This window comes from Lottia gigantea, assembly GCF_000327385.1.
Source record: "Lottia gigantea unplaced genomic scaffold LOTGIsca_64, whole genome shotgun sequence".
Lineage (NCBI taxonomy): Eukaryota > Metazoa > Mollusca > Gastropoda > Lottiidae > Lottia > Lottia gigantea.
Genome location: NW_008710179.1, coordinates 1,167,756 through 1,190,579, shown reverse-complemented (window position 1 = coordinate 1,190,579; position 22,824 = coordinate 1,167,756). Strand labels below are relative to the sequence as shown.

Here is a 22,824-nt window from a genome sequence, read left to right as displayed (position 1 = left end):
GCTGTTCTCAGATGCACATTGGTGAATTCATACTCATGGTGCTTAAAAATTCCGATTTGATTCTATACTAATAGACTGATTAATTAAAGATTGGAATATATGGGGATATGACTTGTGACTCTGAATATATTCCAATGAGCTAAAGATATGTTCCTTTTTGATGCAAAAAAGAGGATTGATTTCGTGTTCAAATAAATATTTAATGTGATAAAATATGAACTATATACAATATGTATAAAATAATTTGGTCAAAAATATAATCAATGAATATCCTGCAAGGGTGTAATAGAAGTTTAAATATTTTCTTACCAAAACAATGAATTTTAGTTCTGAAAGGTGCGTAATAGCTAAAACTGAACTTTTTAAGATGGGAAAGAAAATATTAAGACTCCTTTTCATGTAGTTGTTTTTCGAGGATAATCTTCATCAATAATATAACAACAAAATGCAACAAATTTAACTTTATAACAACAGTTATGAGAACTTGAAATCCTTCTAATGCTCATAAGTAACATAATTATGTAAACAAATTTAAACACAGAGCATAAAACATGCTATAACTTCAATTTAAACTTGTTATACCACAGTTAAGCACTGCCCTCCCTTAATACAACAAAAATATCATAGGAATATATTGATACCTTATATATTTGATTTGGCACTATAAAAGACAAAACTATTGGTCAATTTGGTCCGGAAGAATGGATGGAGTTAAACATGTATTGCAAACAATGGAATGAAAGAAATACAAAATTTCTTGGAGATATGGCACTATAAAATAGTAACAGATGAGTATTGGTAAATAATAAAAATATGGTGCAAGGTGTCTTACATGACACACATACCAGAATCTTGTTACTTGCTTTCATATTTCCAACACCAGTTTTGAATAAAACCAAATAAACACGAATTGTCAAGCAAAGATATTTATGCATGGGGTATGATTCAAAACACAAACAATCTCTATCCCTTTCAGGTAGAATGAGTATTTAAGAAAAAAATTTACATCTGGTTGATACAGCCATATACTACTTATCCTACCTCAGGAAAAAATAGACTGCTCTTGTTAATGGTTAGAATCAGACCAGGATGTACATTAATAACTTTGCTTGAAATGTCAGAGTTCCAAAAGATTTACTTAATTTTTAAATTCCAAGTGGTCCATTGTCAATAAGTTATGTCTTTAAATATATATTAACTTTCATAATGTCTTTTACCATCTAAATATAACATAGACTCTGAAATGAAAAATGCAATAATATGATTTTAATACTGCTTAAATATTTTGCAAACTTTGATTTCAGAGCAGTTGGCATTCATGGTGAATGATTCACCTCTAATGCAGAATGGTAGGACTGCCATGAACATATCTCATCCTTGATATCTATCATTCTAATGTACATTTTGTAGGTTCATATTCAGTGGACTTGAACATTAACCCAACAGGCGTGTCAGCCATATATTGCAAATGCAGAAAATCTGTTTCACTACAAACTTATTTAATGCCATAAAACTGCAGCACTAGGACGTCAATCACTATTCATAGCCATTTCCATAGTTAATAAAGGTTGGTTCTTCTAAAATTTGACAAAAGCATTCCACGCCAATTTACATTCTCTGCATATAGTCATCAACGAGTGCTATAGATAGCTGAAATTGAGATCTATCAGCTAATATTTAAATAACTTCATCCCTTTAATTTTAACCTACCAGCATATGTTTTAGGTATAACTTGTGGCAAGTCATCACATTTACTGTCAAATGTAAAGTGAAAGTCATTTGTAGTTTCTCTTGAACCAGATTCAGGAACTACAACTTCAGCATGAACTTTGACCTGCATTTTTGACTGTTCTGTGTAAACAACCTAAATGATATACAATTCAACATAATAAATATTTGGAAAAAAAGGATTTTATAATCAATGAAGTGTTCTGAAATTAAATGAAAGGGATTGAACATCTTACTTTTAGGTTGCACCTTTTTGAACTAATGAGGACAGGCAATGCAAGCAGTTTGCAATGAGGGAAATTGCACAGGACAGACATTTTTTTTTTTTTTAACTGTCAAGGGGTCTTTAACTTGCACTGTCTGTAGCAAACAAGACCTGTTTATTGTCCCATCTGAACAAATGGATGCTTTTCACCAGTCAGACCCTCCGACCTGCATCACTGCATCAATCTGACGTATTATCCCAACCTTCTGATGGAATTGAACCCTTGACTTTCGGGCTAGCATGCAATCCTCTAACTCACTGAGCAACTACTGCTCCCGAGTGAATTTTGTGACTGATTCACATGATATAATGTATCTGAAGAAAGGGGAGGTTTTGGTCGACAGAGAATAGTTAGATTATGTAAAAGCATACAAACCAACCTGTGAAGAAAGAAATAAGAGTGATCCAATTTCTACAGGTTTTCTAAAAGCTATATCATCCACAATCCTTACCAATGGTCTTGATTTACTACAATAATATAATTGGCAATATAGTTAAAAAGAAAGCAACAGATTGTGTTCAAGAATATTATTTAAAACCAGATCACTGGATTAGCATTAGAATAACAAATTGAGCTTTAAGCCCTAATTTTCAGCAATGTTTAACATAACATACATTCAATGCCATATAGTGTGCAGTGAGTTTTGCCAGGATAGCAAGTTATCACAGTTTATAGCATGCTTTGCCTTGATTTGTCCTAATGGAAAGAAGCTTATTCACAGTCAACCCCTCTGACTAACATCACAGGAGGAGACAAACTGAAATATCCTTCAGATTCAAAACTATTAAAGATGGGTTTCCTTATTTTCTAGTGTCGAATTAAGCAAACTTTACTATCTGATTAATTGATGCTTCTAATGAATTATTATGTATTCTTAATCATATCTAGTTCTTATTGCACATAATTAAGAGTTTTAACCAATCATAAATGTCCATGTATGTACAGTCTGGATAAACAAAAAAAAGACTTTTTGACCTTTCTTGATCATTCAAATTTTTATGAATTAATTATGGACATGTGAGACAAACTGGTATTTGTGTAAGTCATAAGAACACCTCTATTTTCTATTCATATAAGTATTAGTATCTTAATTTTCATAAATGAAAATAAGGGAACCCATCTTTAATGGCTATACCTGTAAGTATTTGAGAAAGAAAATGTGAGGAAATAATACCATACCTATATAGAGCAGCATTAGCCCAGGCCAATTCAAATGCTATTCTCATTATATAACCTCCAAATATCTTGTTATATAGGTTTCTATTCTACAATATTCAAATACAAAACATAGCACTGTATAATTCCATAGAGATGATGTTTGAATTATATATATTTGTCTTAAAGTGTTCGTAAGTGGTTTTCTACTCTTTATATTATGTGCAAGTGACACTAAAATTAAGTGTTTTATGACATAGCTATCGCTAAGAATCCTATATATTATATTATGGCAGCTTTTGTGATAATGATGTCATAAAATGCTTAGTTTCAGCGGAATGCCACAGGTTTGTGATTGAAAATTGAAATGATGCAAAACAAATCTATCATTGTGCCCTGTATAACTAAAAGGTTTTAAAAACCTTCTTACAATCCTTTTAAAGTGAGGGAATGTTCAAACTATATGAACCTCCCCCCAAAACTAACCTCTGGGTGGCAAATAAACAGGTTTTTTAATATAGTACTTTCCATCCACACACTGTTTTCAGGTTTGACTCTAATCCTAAACGTTGAAGATCTGAAAATTTGAAAAAACAAAATTATTACAGATGATTGTAAGATTTTAAACATCTACATCTACACAATATAATGGTATACTACTCCTGGATTTTAATGAATTAATAATGAAATCTTTCCAAAAAAGAAATATACAAGTACTTGAGATCTATGGTTTGTTGAAATTGATTATGAATTAGTAATGTTTCCTCTTCATTTGGTGGTGTTTTTAATAATGATATCTGAGCATCTCTTTGTCTGATGATCTTATTTCCTACAAAATATCAAAATGCTTAGCCACACAAAATATTAAAATGTTATCAATATAAAATATCAAAATATTATCCATACAAAATATCAAAACTCATAGTCATTCATAATATTAAAACTTTAAGCCATACAAAATATTAAAATTCTTAGCCATTCAAGATATCAAAACATTTTGCCATAGAAAATATCAAAGTTTTTAGCCATTCAAAATATCAAAACATTTAGCAATACAAAATATTAAACTCTTAGCCATTGAGCAGTTAAAACAGCAATACAAGGCATGCTCATTCTTCTAAAACAACTGATTCTTCTTAGACACTTGGTTTTGTTAACTCAGCATCCCTTTTGGGAAATCCTCATAGATGATAATCTATTTCAACTGGTCAATTTTTCATCTGTGACAGTAATGACATTTTGGAAATACCATGCAAAGTTTCATAGAAAACTCAAATATTTGCTCAAAGGTTAGAACAACAAAATAATAAAAAATACAGCTTGGAGCTAAACTTACTTTCACCAGCTTGAAATATTGCCTCTTCTTCTGGAGTATTCGGTTTTAGAGGATTGACTGCAGCAGAACTGAAAATATTAATATCAAAAATGGTAATGGCCCAACTTTCTTTAATAGAACACATTAGCCCTTATAGGTTTTCAAATCAACAGTGACAAATTACTACTGCCAAAAAATTGTTTTATTCTCATGGTTACTATTTCAAATCTTGTTATAGTGGTTTTTAACCTACACTTGTTCATACTAATTCATTAATGCAGAGAAAAATGTACAAAATGTCCTGTAACAAATAAGGTTAATACATTCATGTTTTTTCAAACTTGCTTTTGTTGTGTGATATAGCTTGGTAATAAACATAACAACATCAGAGCATCTTACCTTCCCGTGAGTGGGTTCCTAGCTACCATAAGAAAGCGGGCATTCATCAGCTTCTGCCATTCATCATTTACAATCTAAAAACCATATGTTGAGAAAAATCTGTTTTTAACATTGCTTAAATCAAAACAATCTTTTTTGGTTTTGAGCATTCAAATGAACAAAATATCTTAAGAACAATTATCTGAATTCCCCCAACAATGATCCTCAAGTGTTACTTTCAAGTTTACCAAACATCACAACGTTATTAAAACCATTATTATTACACTTAAAAAGATGAACTTGTTTGTACTGGTTTAAACTAGATATTACCTGTTGAACTGCCATTGTAACTTCCATTGAAGATGTACCAACCCATGTTACATTACCAGTTAATTTAATATCAGATAAAGCTGTTATTTTTTGATCTCCTAACTCTGTACAAAATCAAAATATTAGTTTGATAACCATAATGAAAATTTTGAAAGAATCCATTACAAGAAAATGTATGAATGAGCACACACTTATGAGAGATTATCCATTCAAAATCCAACAGATGAGAAAATAAAATCTACAAAATAATATGCGTTTTGAATTGCAGTAATAAAATGAAACTAAATGGAGTTTTGCTTTAGGTTTTTTTCTTTTGATTGGTCTACGAAGTTGGGCAATGCGGTGTACACTGAGGTAAATATTCCATAACAACAGCATTAGCCTTCTATTTCTGAAGGGACTTTTATCATGAACATCATATAGCGCATAGAACCCTTGGTTAACTTTCAGTGATTTTTCTTAATTACAGTGACAAATCCCGAAAGTATCATTTTTAGCAATTGGTTCCAGCTGCAGATTTCAAGTTTTGCTAAAAAGCACCCGAACCACCACATCAAAACTGACAAACATCTACCTCTTAACAACATTGCTTGTTTTTTAAAGGACATAATTACCTATTCTATCCACCAAGGCTGTCACAGTACTTAATGGTGATTTCAGACCTTCACCTCTTCTGTTGTGAGTATAACATATAACACCTGAAAACAAAGCCTATGTTGAAACAACGACCTGTATGAGAGATTGTCTACAAGGATGGAAGAGGCTTCAATATTAATTTCCTTGGTACAAATTTGTTTTATTGTGGATTCTAACTTCAAATCTGAATTCTGAAAAGTGTTACAGATATCAGAAATCCAGCTCAGCTATGATATCCATTAAAGCTAGGAGACCATGTGTGAGAAGACATTTAAAATCCAATACAGTTGAACAGGTTTGGGTCTAAATTAAAAGACTTACCAGCAAATGTATCCAAATCTTCTAACAGTCTGCCAAATCTGATTCCTTTATAAAAGTTGGTGTATTTACTGCGGAGAGAGATATCAGTGCCAAGTGGTATATAGACCTCACGATAACTATCTTGTAAACTCTTCACTGGTAGACCATCTTGTTTTTTAGGTATATTCTTAAATATGGAGTCCTCAGCGATTCCTTCTTTACTACTTCTATAAATCAATCATAAAATACAATTTTACATTGCACAAAGAAGGGATAATTTTTTTAATAATTTACTGTTTTCTGTTAAAAATACAAACGGAGTAACAAAAAAATTCAGTATCTGTCTACTATAATATTTATGCAAATACAGAAGGATAAAAATTATTCTTACGAAAATTCAGCATTTAAACCAACCATTTCCATTAACATTGCCCTTGCTGAAATTTGAAAAATCAATTTTCAAATTTTCAAATTTATTTTTCAACTACACATGCACTATTTATGATAGCTTCTTTTATGCTGTATCAAAATTAATATCCTTGAAAATCTGCTCTGGTGCTGCATATCTACAATCCAATTACATTTCTTGCAATTTGAGTTGTCTTTATTGCTTGGTAAAGTGCGTTCAAATCCTCATCAAGATAAGAAATTTTTAATGTATATAAGCTTACATAATAATCCAAAGTAGTGCCTACTTTTCCATAGGTATTCGATAAAAAAAAGTCTGGATTAATCATTTGAACACTGATGGTTTGAACATTGTCATTTGAAGACTGTTTGTTTAAACATCGTTCTGATTAATTTGATCTGAGTTATTTGATCTGAATTATTTGAACAGAGTTGCTTGAACAGTGTTGTTTGCACAACATTCTTTTAACATTGACAGCATTTTTTCAACATTGACAGCATTGTTTCAACATTGACAGCATTGTTTCAACATTGACAGCATTGTTTCAACATTGACAGCATTGTTTCAACATTGACAGCATTGTTTCAACATTGACAACATTGTTTCAACATTGACAGCATTGTTTCAACATTGACAGCATTGTTTCAACATTGACAGCATTGTTTCAACATTGACAGCATTGTTTCAACATTGACAACATTCAAGATGATTGTTTCAACAGTAATTAATTTCAGAATTAAAATTTTACCTTGTACCATTGTCATCCTAGAATCATTGTTAGATGAAATATTTCTTGTGAAACAACAACTAGTAAATTGGGTTTCACTCCGCACCAGAGATCTAAACAATCTGCAAAAATAATGATGGTATCTTGGTGTGCAATTGGCCTTGTTTTGAGATATCATTGCTTAAGCATCTTTATCAAGAAAGAAAACAAATAATCATGGCCAGATACTAAAACATTGCTAGAAATATCTATCCTGGATAATCCATTCTAATATTGGCTCCTCAAACTACAAGTACTATCAAGTGTTTTGAAAAGATAAAGCATGGTTTGCTTTGTGCAAGATATTCGCCACTACTATAAAGGTCAGAATAATGAGATACAACCAGATTCATTCCTGACGAAACAAATATACCAAAATGCAATTAGCAATTTTGGTGTAATTTTCATGGTCAGTTCTCTATAAAGATCATAAAATGTTCTACATGACATTTGAAGATTGTGAATCAAGTAACAGTGTTTCAGAAATTTCAAGGTTAATTCTCGACCTCTAGCTGGAAAATCTTCATAAAAAGAAGTTGTGAAATGAAAGCTTACATATTATAAGCTTGTTGGTGTGGTTACTGCACATGAATGGAAAATTAACCACTTTTGTCATAGAGTTTGACACAAAGATTTATAACTTGTACATTTAATGTGACATTGATTTCGAAGGAATATTTTTATTTTATCAATGTTACTGAAATGTTAATGATTTCACAATAAACTTTCTTGTTTGTTTATCATTCTAAAAGGTCAAACTGTCTTGTTAACTTTTTTGCATTTATCACTGAACAAAAACAGCTACCTCTAATCTAGCCTCTGATGGCTAATTTGACAGATGATGGCTTGAGTATAGTCAGAAAAACTTGGCCATATTTTATGGGGATTTTCCACACCCCTAAAATATCTATCTAAATCCGCCAAACCCATATATATTGCCAAACCCATGTATATTCATAGTTCCGTCGCATCATTATCCTCCTACATAATGGTTTTATCAGATTATTTGTAAAGAAACTCATTTTCACCTGCCATCACTGCTGTCTGCTACTTTTGTTGTGCTAATACTGGGTATCATTTGACCCTGTGACCTTTTGGTTACTCATGCAAGCTGGTGACTAGTGAGAAATAACTTTTACGTCCTACTCTTCTGTACTTTGATGGAACCAAAGATGTTACATAAATCTATACAGTGGTGTCACCTATTTTCGTGGATATAAGGATTCAACACCGAATTTCGTCAAAGTCAAAAAAACGAAATTTTTTTTTTTATGTCTTAAATGTTTCCTCAGATATTCTACAAAATAATTAAAATTGGTTTATTTCGATTTTCTTTATGAATCCTTCACTTTGACCCATATTTCATGAGCAACCAACTCGACAACTGCGGCAGAATGCGTCACCTATTTTCGTGTACAATGTTTGATCTATAAATAAGTCGAGAAAAACACGTTGTATAGATAACACTTTGTGTTCCATAGAAATTTTCTGCTGACACGGAATCCGCTAGTTGATCACGTGACTTCATTCGTTGGACTACATTCTAGCAGACGACACTTGGAATTCCGATTACCGCTTGGGATTATAAGGAAATTCGGCCGATAAAAAATGGTGACGTTTGGTGATAATTGAAATCCGCCATTTTGTATTTGTCAAAGTATACATTAAAACATTTTACCTTGCTTGAAACTACTGGATTCATTCTACTAGCTGATATTGTACAGAAAACCCATGTTTTTCAAAACAAACTAATGCGGAGGTCGCGCAAAGTCGCTCATGTAAATTATTAACATTTCCGGAAATCCACGAATAATAGGTTTCCACGAAATTAGGTTACTTGACTGTAATGATCTATGATAAGGATAATGGATGGTACAAAAATATCCATCTTTCCAAATATTAGACTGAAACATCTGTCTCTATTCCAGCCTTTGATAGCTATTTTGGCAGATGTAGACTAGAGAGAGATTAATGGGCCCTGTTAAATGGGAACAGAAGCTGAATAAAGGCAGATGCTTCGGACTACCACTACTGGCGTGACGACGTAGGTTACCGACGAGGCCTATCTATTGAGACCGGTAGCCACATTATCTCATCATTCGAAGCCTTTAAGAAAAGGAGATTTAGCCTCCACTATCTATTAGTTTCAAATACAAATGTAATTTAATCAAAGACAAGGTTAGAGCTATACAGATTTTGCTATATCTTGAAATTTCTTATAATGTAAGTTTGTTTACATACCTAGGCGCCGCCATTTTGCTTTTAAAAAATATAACGGATTGATGGTGACATTACGCGTCAGAACCAGATTTGATGTCATTTATGACGTATGTATCTTTATTTTGTCAGCTTTTAAAAAGATAACATTAGAGTTATATTACTATTTATAAGTCTATGCATTAGCCAAAGGTTTTTTCACAGACTCATACATAAATATCTGACAGCAAAATAACTTCATAAATGAGGAATAAAGTGATTTTATTTGAAGTTTTGAAAATGGTAATGAGAAAAATGTTCCCAGATCATGCTGAAGATATGGGAAATTAAGATGAGTACGGAGTAGTTGTTGGATTAAGGTTTTTAGATTTGATTAACGTCGGGGTAAAGCCCTTACTTATAGCAGTTGGAACCTATGTATGCAAATAACCAATCTTATTAAAATAAAATTACAATTTTTTTCCCAGATATTTTTTTTGGGGGACTTGGACCAATTGATTAAATAAGTTAAATTCTCTACAATAAATTCCAGTTCAATATAAAAAAAAAATTCACCTTTGTTACGGCTTTGGGAAGGTTTTTGAAATAGATGCAAGATTACAGAGATGCTCTTTGTAACCAAAATGACTGTAATGTAAAATTCTAACCCAGGGATGATAGGTGATATGAGAATATTGTATAAAAGCACAGGCCAAGGTCATGCATCTTCGTATTGTCAAGCTATTATGAACTTGTGAAGAGGCGATCATGAAGGTAGAAGTGCTTTTTAAAATTTAGTTTAATCAGTATATATTCAAAATAAAAAAAAAAGGTGGCATTTTATTGATATCCGAAGTCACTATAACACTCTGGCAGTAGAGAATTTTCTTCCATGCAATCTAAGTCCCATCTGATGGGTCTAAAAGTTTTGATTCTACAGTTAGTTCATTTGTGAGTAGTTCTAGGGTTGGCTTTCAATAATATTGTTGTAGACAAAATCAAATGAAAGGTCATTTTCACTTGTAGCAAAATGTACTTAACCATTTTGCAAAAATAACACACAACAAATAGTTTTCAACTTTTTACTTTAAAGGAAAAATAACTGAGTTTATCTCAAAGAATATCAAGAAGAAAAAAATCATATTTGAACATAACAATGTTTTTTTTACACATTTTGTTATCGGAAATGAAAAAAAAAACCCAAAAAACAATAAATTTCCATTGGACAATAACATTTATGTCACAAATAAACAACAGTCAACAGAATTCTTGAAAATTAACACATGATTATCAGCTTAAATTTGAATATTGTGGACAATAAGCTTAAATATCAAAATATTTCAGCTGAATAATAACAGTATATAAAGAGTTTATTTCTTGGACATTTTAATAGCTTTACGGGGTGGTTCCCAGCGTAAACAAGAACTATCCACAGTTATAGGAGGTTTCTTATACTCTGCACTTTTTAAATGTTCTTCAACTAATTTTGGTGTCACACAAATAACATGTTGTCCCTTCCAATATTTCACCATGTTCAGGGACTGTAGTGTACTGATAATGTCATTTTGAGTTATGCTTGTCATTCGACTTAGTTCCTTGATTGTTAATGTTCCTCGGAAATCTCTCATAATTTCAAGTAGAACCCACGACCAATAACTTCTGTAGCTGAGTTTTCCCAAATCTGACAATGGCTTCTCAGGTGAGCCCACAGTACCGTCTATCTTCGATATTTCATAACTGAATGCTATGATAAATTTTCCATAACCTTTCCTTTGAAATGGTGGGAGTGTCAATATACAAGCAACATTGTTTCCATCTGGAGACTCTTTTTCTTTCGAGAAATAACCAACCAAGTGGCACCCAGCTCTGTCCACTTCTGTCAAAATGTAAAACAAGAATGGTTCAACATCAAAGTATAACGTTTTGTGATCAAGAAACAACTTTGCTAAAAGACATAAATTTTGACAGTAGATCTTTGCTTCTTTTCCATCAACCTCAAATACAGAAATAGTTCCTCTACGATATATTTCTTTGCCTGGAGGTTGGCGTTGAAAGCATTGAGTTTGATGATATCTGTAGGACTTCTCAAGGCGCATGTACTTCAAACAATATTCACAAATCCACAACTTTGACTGTTTGCCATATTCTTCTGGGAATGGTGAAAAATACCAGGCGTCAATCTCATATTTCCCAATCTGGATCTTGTCTATATATTTCACTTTGGTGATTGCTTCATGCTCTTTTTCCAAAGCAGCTGTGGTAGGGTCCATTTCAGCATAGGTTTTCTGTATGTGATTGATTTCATCATGCTTTCGCTTCTGATTTCTGGTGATTTTTCTGTCGGTGCCATCTGATAAGTCAGTTAAAGAAATGCTCAGATCCTTCTCCTTGGTAGTTTGTTGATCTTCTATCTTGCTATGTAAATCAAATCTGTCAAGCTCAACCCATTCGTCAAGTCGTCGATTAAAGCCGTCGTAATGAACATAAAACTCTGGTTTTCCTCCTGGCTGGTCACTTTGTCTGGTTTGAACGATTTCAGCAGCATGCCAGGTGTTATCAGGTCGACTAACCAGAAAATGATCCCCTATTCCAGGAATAATATCACCAGATGTCTTAGAGGCTGATTTTTCATCCGATTTTGGGGCACCAGAGACCTTGTTATTTGCTGTATTTGCAGACAAAGATGAAGTTTGATTTTTTGACGCCATTTCTGTGGCCATTGTTTTGGTTTATAATTTCAACCAATCGTTTGACTTTATTTATTTGGCGCGATTCACTTGAAATATTTTGTCGAATCTGGATAATTTTTATGTCCGGATTTCACCTCCGATACATTTAAATGAAAAACCAAAATGTAGGATGTATGAATGTTTCATGATTTAAAAAACAATATTTTTCAATTCTCGGAATAATTTTGTCCTTGTCTTGAATAATGAAGATTAATACAAGAAAATATAAACGTTGTAAACTTTTTTTATTCGAATTTTTTTACTCCAGTTTCGAATGTATCATGCAGTCGTATCGACCATTATCAAAATCGCCCAGAGAGAGTACAAATTCGCCCCGAATTGTTTCGGACTATTAGATCACGTGACCACAACAAGTAAAGATGGATGCAGGTGGATATTTTTGTTGATTTTGATCAATATCTGAATTATTATTGTTTCTACTATACTATTGGGATCGTCTCTAATAAAATGAAGGATAATAATGCTTTGAATTAGCTTCTGGGACATCAACTCTAGACTAGTAAAGTGTGCATTTTGCTTTCACTTAGCCTTACTATTTAAGTGAAAGAAATAGTCCGAAATGTTGGCTATCTACAGTATACCATACAAGGTGTAAAGATATGATATAGGCGTATCGATGCAATTAATTACATTACCGGTATACAATAAAAATATTGACTTATCTTGCATTTTTGATGTTGGAGATAGTGGCAAAACATATTATTCTTAAGAGCTGTGATTTTTACCACTTAAACCACCAAATTACACTTACCTTACAGTTATAATGTGATATCACAATTCTATGATATTTACCAGATATTAGGATTATAATGAAAATCAGCAGGTATCATTGTATTATGATAAATACCACATACCGTCAAGCGTGTCTGCATAATTTTTGTTGCAGGAGAGGTCAGAGGCAATTGGTTATTTCAACATTTTGACATTCAGAAAACTACCAGATTTTGCATGTTTTAGTTTGGAAACCCCGTTTGCACCATTGTAAGGGAGCCCATGCAAATCTTATCACATATGATACTGATCAATATATGTCACGGTCTTATAGATTTTTATAAATTAATTTTTTCTTGAACATTGATTTATTTCAGAAAATGCAAGACTAAGAAAGAAATTAAACAGTTTAGAAGAAGATTATAAGAGATTACAAGATCACATATCTCATATAGAGTTAAAGTATCAAGCTGCTCTAATAAAAGAAGGAGGGGATATTGATGAAATAGATGAAGACTATAGACCTAGTGAAGATAAATTATCTACCAAATTATTAAGAACTGTTTCTGATCTTTTTAACAATAGACTTTATAGGTAGATATATTATAGTATAAAAATGTTATCATGCAATATTATTGAAAATCTGCATGATTTTTCATTATATAAATGTTAATTTTTGTATTCAGTTAAAACCAAATCGCAATTCAAAAGTCTTAGTCTGACACAATTAATGAGGTAACTTTACTTTTAGACTTTTTAAATTTCTCCACCAATAGTTAAAAATTCAACTCTCCTTATAGATAAGGTTTAATGAGATCATGTGATAGACCCAAGAAATATTAAGCTGATTAATGAAGCAATTCGCATGACTAAACTAATGAATAGTTAGCTCCCTTTACACCAAATTAAGGACAGTGCAGCCCTGAAATTTGCAAATGTTCCTTTGTGTGAATTGTTGCTAGAAATATGAAGTTTTAAATAAGATTTGTATTATTGTAGTGATATTAAGATGAAACTAGAAGATGGAAGTATTATGTATGGTCATAAAGTGATATTAGCTTCTAGATCTAAACATTGGGGTGTGTATGATCTAAATGAAGTAAATACTTTAGATTTTACTAGTGAGTATGATAAATTTCTTATTCATTTTTAACAGAGCTCTGTATGCTCAAAAATGATTTTGTTGGTGTACAGTCTGCCCATGATAGTTGCCAACAATTATATTATTTATTACAGATATAAGTTATGTTGTGATACATGATATTATGAAATGGATGGCCTAGATATACATATGATATTGATAGTATGTTATATTATATATATAAGTTATGAAGTGATACATGATATTATGCAAAGGGTATATACACATGATATTGATAGTATATTTTATTCTAGATATAAGTTATGAAGGGTTATATATTATGTAAAGGGTATATACACAGAATTATGATATTGGTAGTATATTTTATTATAGATATAAGTTATGAATGATGATATTGATAGTATGTTTATTATAGATATAAGTTATGGAGGGTTATATATTATGTAAAGGGTATTTTCCGGTTTATACACAGAATGATGATATTGATAGTACATTTTATTATAGATATAAGTTATGAATGATGATATTGATAGTATGTTTTATTATAGATATAAGTTATGAATGATGATATTGATAGTATGTTTTATTATAGATATAAGTTATGAATGATGATATTGATAGTATGTTTTATTATAGATATAAGTTATGAATGATGATATTGATAGTATGTTTTATTATAGATATAAGTTATGAATGATGATATTGATAGTATGTTTTATTATAGATATAAGTTATGAATGATGATATTGATAGTATGTTTTATTATAGATATAAGTTATGAATGATGATATTAATAGTATGTTTTATTATAGATATAAGTTATGAATGATGATATTGATAGTATGTTTTATTATAGATATAAGTTATGAATGATGATATTGATAGTATGTTTTATTATAGATATAAGTTATGAATGATGATATTGATAGTATGTTTTATTATAGATATAAGTTATGAATGATGATATTGATAGTATGTTTTATTATAGATATAAGTTATGAATGATGATATTGATAGTATGTTTTATTATAGATATAAGTTATGAATGATGATATTGATAGTATGTTTTATTATAGATATAAGTTATGAATGATGATATTGATAGTATGTTTTATTATAGATATAAGTTATGAATGATGATATTGATAGTATGTTTATTATAGATATAAGTTATGAAGTGATACATGATATTATGAAGTGGGTATATACAGATGATATTGATTTATTTGAATATAAAGAAGACTTTTTAACTGAACTTTTGGAAGTAACTCTGAGATTTCAGCTAATGTCATTAGATATAAGGTAATTAACAGTGACTATAGATAATCTTGCAAAGGCATATTAGAAGCACAGGTTATAGATAAATAAGACAATTTTATGGATAGATACTTCATTATTATATTCCTGATGACAGTGTGGGAACCACATTGAAACATTGAAGTAATAAATATTCTAGAAGTATCTATCTATAAAATTGTCTTATCTAGTGACTATAGAGATCTAAATTGTCTTACATGTGCAATGAAAATCCATGTTAAAGTGATTTTAAAAAGTTTTCCTAAATTCTTTATGTGTATTAGGGACACTGGTAGCATTGATTTGTGCCATTCCAATTTTTAGTCAGACGTCTGTGGTTAATGCAAATCCACTAAAATTAAGCATTTTATGACGTCAAGCCTTATGTGATACAAGATTAGTGACGTCATAAAACCCTTAGTTTAATTGCAGGAACCAGCACTGCTTGTGTTATGTATTTTTGAAACATGTGCATCAGCATGAGAGTAGCCCTCATCAGTTAGATGTTCATACTAGCTGCATAAATTCAGAGGCTTGTAGGCAATTAATAATGACACTCTTTAAAACTATTTTATTTCAGATGTCAGAAAGCTTTGATATCACTAATAGATAAAAATAATTGTCAAAAGTTTATGACATTGTCAAATGAATTATGTGCTGATCTTCTGAAAAAGTTCTGTAAGGAATTTATGTCCCAGGCACAGGTATTTAAATTTTTCTCACAACAAAAAACCCCCAAAAAGGCAATTATGAAAAAACTATACAGCAGAAGGTGACAGAAATTTAAAATTCTTCCACTGGTCTAGAGATCTGCATCTTATATTTGTCTTCTGTATAGTTTGAGCTCAAGTGGACTGGCAAACCAAAGCATCTTGATGATTGCATTGAGAGATTAACTAACTTCAAGCAATTACAATCCATTGGTTAGTTGAAGATTCAGACCTCTCAGGCAATAATAGAAAGTAGAAAAAGAGCAACAGACAGCAACTGCCTGACATAAATCGTTGGTGATTTATTTATGTTGACTAAATCTAGCAGTTGATCAGATTATCCAGATGCCATCCCTTGCCTGTTCTTGTTGCTCTAAGATTCTGCAAATTGCAAAGTGGCCCTATGCCCCATTAATGTTCAAGATTTTAAGAATCTAGTGTTTTTCCTTGATTTTCAAGATTTCAAAGTTAATGTGTATACTTTGTATCTAAAAGTCCAAAAGAATCCTGAATTTAAATTTCAGATAGAAGATATTTCTGGTGTTGATGAATTACAGTTTGAAGAAGACAGCATGTCTGACGAAGAATCACTTGAATCAGACAACACTTCACCTGTTTCTGACAACAACTCTCTTCATACAGACAACAACTCTCTTCATACAGACAACAACTCTCTTCATACAGACAACACTCTTCATACAGACAACAACTCTCTTCATACAGACAACAACTCTCTTCATACAGACAACAACTCTCTTCATACAGACAGCACTCTGCATACAGACAACAACTCTCTTCATACAGACAACAACTCTCTTCAAACAGACAGCACTCTGCATACAGACAACAACTCTCTTCATACAGACAACACTGCAACAGACAAGTCTCCTGATGGAAGCAACACTTCACCTGATACAGTTGGGGCAGACAATACTTTACCTGATATTGATAAAGACAACAATCTTCTTGATGCTGACAGTACTTTAGCTGAAACAAATGACAAGATACCTGATGCAGGCAACACTGCCTTCAAATCTGACAACACCTCTGTTGAAATTGAGAATGAGGCTAATGATAATGGAGTTGAGGCTATTGAAGAAGTGGTAGAAATAGATGGAGAAATCAGCCTTGAATATTTACCACAAGCCTTCATTGACACATGTAACACCATGAATGGCATTGGCACCTCTAAAGAGGCTTTAAAACCTGATTCTGTCTCACTTTTAGAAAATGGCACGGGACAGGAGCAAAAGTTAGAAAAGCAAGTTGAGACAATGAAAGTTTCTGCTGAAGTGAAACATGAAGATGTCAGTGAGTTATTTCAAGTTAAAACTGAAGCAGTTCCTTCAAATGATGATCCAAATGTAGATGCTAAATTTACAATTCCAAATTTGCCTGTCAAAACTACAAGAAAATCACAGAAAAGTTCCACTATGTCAAGCTCAGCAGATAACATAACTGATAGTTCTACTGACTCTTCAATTGAATCCTCTATAGCATACAAATCCTCTTTGAGATCTGCCAACAAAAAACGCACTACTCCAATTATTAAGGGTCAAACATGTAAAATTTGCGGTAAAAGTTATTCTTACCCTGCCTTCAGACGTCATATGCGTATGCACAAGGGTGAGGGTAGACAGAAACTGGTTAAATGTGATGTGTGTAGTAAAAACTTTCGTGATAAAACAGCTTTGGAAAGTCACAAAAGAATTCATTCAAAGGAAAAGCCTTTTGGGTGTAAAAGTTGTGGTAAAGCCTTCAGAACAAAGACAGAGTTAAATTCACATGTAAAAACACATAACAAACAGCAATTGTACAGTTGTCAAGTTTGTGAGAAGACATATACACACCCAAGATCACTGAAAAAACATGAAAAAACACATTCACCAGATAACCCAAATATATGTGATTTCTGTGGGAAGTCATTGAGGGATAAGAGCTCGCTCAGAGATCATCGGAGGCTTCATACAGGTGAAAGACCTTATAAATGTGACGTTTGTGGTAAAAATTTCCCTAACAATAGTGGATATAAAAGTCATATGATCAAACATATAGGAATAAAAGCTTTTGTATGTGATATCTGTGGAAAGGGATACTACTCTAACAACAATTTACAAGCTCATATTAGACTTCATACAGGAGAGAAACCCTTTAAATGTGATTTTTGTGATAAGCGCTTTTCAAGCAGACGACATTTACCAAGACACGAGAGAAGTCATACTGGCGTCCGTCCTTATCAGTGTGAAAAATGTGGAAAAGCCTTTACAGATGGTTCTAGTCTTTTAGCTCACAGCAAAACTCATTCTGGAGAAAGACCCCATCGCTGTGAGTTCTGTGCAAAATCTTTCACCCAAAGCAGCCATCTTTCTAAGCACCTGAAATTTCACTTGGGTGAGAAAGACTATGAATGTGAAGTATGCTTGAAGAGATTCTTTCACAAGGGACATTTAGATCGACATTCAAGGATACATACAGGCGAGAAGCCCTACTCATGTAAAGTTTGTGAGAAATCGTTTGCTAGAGATGACTATTTAGTGAAACACATGACAATACATGTCAAACAAAATGAATCCATTGATTCTTTCTAACAATGTTCTATTGCATGATTTGGTTGTATTTGTTTAACATATATCACTCAAAAATATTTTGATTATTTTGATAACCATGTGTCAGTAATACACTGTAATTGGATTATATCTCAGTATGAAAGCAAAATGATTTGACCTTAGCCATGACGGACTGAAAGTTCGAAATGATTTGGCTTTTGATAGCCATGTTTCATTGAAACTTTTTACTTATAGCCTGTCTGATTGGTAATCATAAATGATGTGGCTGTTTTTAGTAGCCATGCTTCATTGCTACCTCAAAATGATTTGGCTTTTTGAATCCATGTTTCATTGATACTCTAAAATGATTTGGCTTTTTGAAGCCATGTTTCATTGCTACTCTAAAATGATTTGGCTTTTTGAAGCCATGTTTCTTACCAATCCAAAATTATTTGGCTTTTTAAAGCCATGTTTCATTACTACTCCAAAATTATTTGGCTTTTTGAAGCCATGTTTCATTGATACACCAAAATGATTTGGCTTTTTGGAGCCATGTTTTATTGCTACTTTGGCTTTTTGAAGCCATGTTTCATTGATACTCCAAAATGATTTAATGTTTTGAAGCCATGTTTCATTGCTACTCCAAAATGATTTGACGTTTTGAAGCCATGCTTATTTGATACTCCAAAATGATTTGACGTTTTGAAGCCATGTTTCATTGCTACTCAAAAATGATTTGACGTTTTGAAGCCATGTTTCATTGATACTCCAAAATTATTTGGCTTTTTGAAGCCATGTTTCATTGATACACCAAAATGATTTGGCTTTTTGGAGCCATGTTTTATTGCTACTTTGGCTTTTTGAAGCCATGTTTCATTGATACTCCAAAATGATTTGACGTTTTGAAGCCATGTTTCATTGATACTCCCAAATGATTTGGCCTTTTAAAGCCATGTTTCATTGCTACTCCAAAGTGATTTGGCTTTTTAAAGCCATGTTTCATTGATAGATATTTGGCTATTTGATAGCCATAGCCATATTTGACTGAAACTCCGTGAAAACTGATTTGGATGTAGACACATCAATCACTAAAGAGTTTGAGGGATAGTTAAATAAGACAGAATTCCGGGCCCCCAGGTGTTTTTGGTTTGTTAGGACATTGTTTGTTGTTGTAAAGGACTTAAGAGTATTGAATTAATTTTTCAATTTATTATTTTTTCATTAAAGCATTAAAGCATTCTATTTAAAACAAATATTTAATGGTAATGCTTAACTGGCAAAGTTCAACTTTCATAAAATAACAGATCAAGATTACTGATTCTGTGTTTTTTTCTGTTATTTAACTTCTCTCCTATTAACTGCAGAGAGTTACCTAATGAATGGATGCTTTCTGCACAGGGGAAGTTTTAAAGTCCTGTTTACTGGTTTAGGTCATGCATACCAGCAACTTTCATTTAGTTTGACATCTTGAAGTATTTCACGTGGCAAATGCCATAGGTCCTGATAAGTCTTTGGCTCTGTTAGCCTCTTTACAGTTCATAGGATTATAAACGTTGTGTCGGTCATGAGTATTCAGGTTTCTGTCAAAAAGAAAGGAGGGTGGTTGGTTCCAAGCACAAGTTGAAGGCGGATTGTTCATCCAATTTGAATACCACATATAGTTTTTAGGTACATTCCATGGTTGCCATGGTGATGGGTTGTTGGTGGAATCTATTTGGCAAGGCGATACGGGACAGGTGGTGTCCGGAGTTTCCTTAGTAGTACTTTCTGTTTCTGGAAGAAAAACAAGATTATCATGAAATAAAAATAAAGAATGAATCTGGTCGATATAATTCATGAAACTCCGGTCATGAATTCTTGGTGCGAAACGTTTGACGCAGAATGTAACTGATATGAGCGCCAGTGTTGAGACAAGAGTCATGTTGAACCATCAACGCCGAGATCTCGACGCCAAGAGTCTGCAAGGCAACAGTTGCCGACTGGTCTACTAGTTGGCGACTAGGCTGGAATAGTGGTAGATGTTTCGGACTAGATCCAATTTAGATTGACAAATTTTATTAGCAGAGACCGCTAAGCGTTGCCTTATATTATCAAATTTGTCAAAAATTCTCATAAATAATATATAATATCAATTGTAATTTTGACTCATTAGAAATGTTGGATCGCAGAAAGGATTATTTTAACCTGTAAGACATGTCTGGCTTATGATTAGCAACACATTCGAAAGATGTGTCGGCCTAAGAGTAAGACACCAAGCTCCTAAAAAAATATGTCGATCCTAATTTATGTCGTCAAGTTGCTGAAATAAACTAAAATATCGATACATACCTTCATGAATTTCTACTTTGGGAACAATTCCTTTTCTCCACTTAGCTCTTCTGTTTTGAAACCAAACCTGCAAGAAAATGTTCGTGATAAGTCTTAGACAGTATGATTTACTTCTTTAGATTGGTACCATAGCACATGCCGTACTTTCATTTTATGAAGTTTAGAGTCGTCTGTGATATATGGAGTATATTGTTTAGATTTAGAGCCCAGGTCAACATCAATAAGCTGTTTTAATTAATCTCTAATCAATATTCTTTTAGCCCAAGGAACTTTCACTGAATTTTAACATTCTTATTTCTTTAAAAATATGTTTACTTATTTATACACGGGTATTGGCGAGAAATAACTTTGTTGAACACTCACCTGAACGCGAGCTTCCTGAAGACCAAGTTTTTGTGCTAACTCTTCTCGAGTGATAACATCTGGATAAGGAGCCTTTCTGAATGCCTTCTCCATCTCTTCTAGCTGGTGTGAGGAAAACGTTGTTCTATGTCGAGGTTTTTTAGACATAGATCTATCCATTTTCTCCACACTGGAAACATTGTCAAAATTCCAGTCAGTTGAAGTTGGTAATTGAAATTCTGAAATAATTGAAACAGTTTTACATTTTATCAATAATGTCAAAGATGAAAATAATGTGCTGATATAAGTAATGAGAGAGGAATGTCAGATTGACAATCACTATTGCAGAGTGGCATAATTATGGTATTCTTGAAGGTGAAAATGAAATGAAATTAAGTGAAATTTTGTCAGTAGGCCTTCAGCGACTTAAGTGCATTATAGAATAATTATCTATGGGCATTATAAGATTCTGGTGGGTTTTTTTTTCAAATTCCATACAGTATATAAATATTTCATCGAAATGATTGATATTCACACAAGTGTCGGAGATTTTAAATAAAAAGTTTTTTTTCAAAATGATGAATAACGATTTCATAATTATTGTCACTACTAGGCTACTGTCCAAATATAATGATTTCGATGAAATTTCGTTAAACTAATATTCTTCCTTCATGTTTTAAAATTTCGGTGAATTGTGTTAAAATGTCAATTAAATTTCATTGAAATAGTTGAAAATTTCATTTTTAATTTAAGTGAAATAATTTAAAATTTTATAACACAGTTAACCCGAATTTAAAATTATTTCATTAATATACTTAAATATTTCAATGAAATGAAATGAATTCCGATTAACTGTATATGTTATAAAATGAGCATATATATAACGTTTTGAATTTAAATTTTTATTGAAAGTTGGTTTTGTTGTGCAATATTTTTATATTAGGTGCAACAAATATAGTCACGGTTATGGTCAAAAGATTTCGGACAGAAGTTGTTACGACATGAATCATAGCAGGCATTTCATACTATTCATACTATACCCCTGCATGATAAAAAAAGATAATTATTTCCTATAATAAAAGTTCAATATCGTGAGTGTATACAAGAGTCAGATAATTATAGAGATGTTATGCCAAATATGTGATATTTTACATCATTATTGGGAGGGTAGCAGTAAATCATGATTCGTGTGTCATCACATTCGAAACTTTTCTTTTCTATATTGTAATTCTGCATCGGTTTATTGTGTAATAGTGTTTACAGCTCAACGTCGAGCCTTCAAATCTATGGATATGTCCTGAATTATCTGCGTTTGAAAGTTAAAATAACGACTGTCATATATAGAAAAGACATACAAAAAAATAGAAAGTGAAATTCCTAGTATGAGGTATTTTTGAGGAATTATGTGATATTTGTACATTTCTAGTACTTCTGAAGACTTTTTACATATATTCAAGACTAAAATTAATCCTCGAAAATGGTGAACTTGTCCCTTTAATAAAGACGACCAACATCGTGTACAAGGAGACAATTTCAAGAGGAGAGTATTTCAGTCTTGGA

General features: G+C 32.1%; 5 protein-coding genes across 5 annotated transcripts; 2 read left to right on the top strand and 3 right to left on the bottom strand.

Annotated features, from left to right (window-relative positions):
- Positions 1-181: 181 nt before the first annotated feature.
- On the bottom strand, positions 182-9,554 carry LOTGIDRAFT_195153 (hypothetical protein). The gene is made up of 14 exons (XM_009064702.1): positions 9,525-9,554; positions 7,266-7,366; positions 6,500-6,545; positions 6,130-6,335; positions 5,787-5,870; positions 5,173-5,276; positions 4,864-4,937; positions 4,486-4,553; positions 3,867-3,978; positions 3,636-3,726; positions 3,174-3,259; positions 2,374-2,461; positions 1,711-1,864; positions 182-1,238 (listed from the first exon to the last, which is right to left on the bottom strand). Exons 1-14 carry the CDS (start codon positions 9,536-9,538, stop codon positions 1,195-1,197), a joined length of 1,272 nt encoding a protein of 423 aa, XP_009062950.1. The 5' UTR covers positions 9,539-9,554; the 3' UTR covers positions 182-1,194.
- A 1,298-nt stretch (positions 9,555-10,852) lies between these two features.
- Positions 10,853-12,192, bottom strand: LOTGIDRAFT_195151 (hypothetical protein; the record flags this gene model as incomplete). Its single annotated transcript, XM_009064701.1, has 1 exon — positions 10,853-12,192. A coding segment is annotated over exon 1 (1,335 nt), but the record flags the coding sequence as incomplete, so codon positions are not given.
- Positions 12,193-12,588: 396 nt separating this feature from the next.
- Positions 12,589-17,359, top strand: LOTGIDRAFT_167228 (hypothetical protein; the record flags this gene model as incomplete). The annotated part of the gene is made up of 6 exons (XM_009064700.1): positions 12,589-12,598; positions 13,318-13,534; positions 13,940-14,061; positions 15,206-15,344; positions 15,919-16,042; positions 16,573-17,359. Coding segments are annotated over 6 exons (1,399 nt in total), but the record flags the coding sequence as incomplete, so codon positions are not given.
- Positions 17,360-17,658: 299 nt separating this feature from the next.
- On the top strand, positions 17,659-18,636 carry LOTGIDRAFT_167227 (hypothetical protein; the record flags this gene model as incomplete). The annotated part of the gene is made up of 1 exon (XM_009064699.1): positions 17,659-18,636. The coding sequence occupies one exon, from the start codon at positions 17,659-17,661 to the stop codon at positions 18,634-18,636; it is 978 nt and encodes a 325-aa protein (XP_009062947.1).
- A 2,317-nt stretch (positions 18,637-20,953) lies between these two features.
- LOTGIDRAFT_70712 (hypothetical protein) lies at positions 20,954-21,423 on the bottom strand (the record flags this gene model as incomplete). Its single annotated transcript, XM_009064601.1, has 2 exons — positions 20,954-20,989; positions 21,286-21,423. Coding segments are annotated over 2 exons (174 nt in total), but the record flags the coding sequence as incomplete, so codon positions are not given.
- Positions 21,424-22,824: the final 1,401 nt, after the last annotated feature.

Bases quoted from the DNA above. Each gene is read 5' to 3' on its own strand.
- LOTGIDRAFT_195153 (XM_009064702.1), bottom strand. The intron at 5,871-6,129 runs GTAAGTCTTTTA...CTTTGTTTTCAG, and splicing joins AGATTTGGATACATTTGCTG to GTGTTATATGTTATACTCAC. The intron at 3,727-3,866 runs GTACTTGTATAT...TCAAATTTTCAG, and splicing joins CAACAAACCATAGATCTCAA to ATCTTCAACGTTTAGGATTA.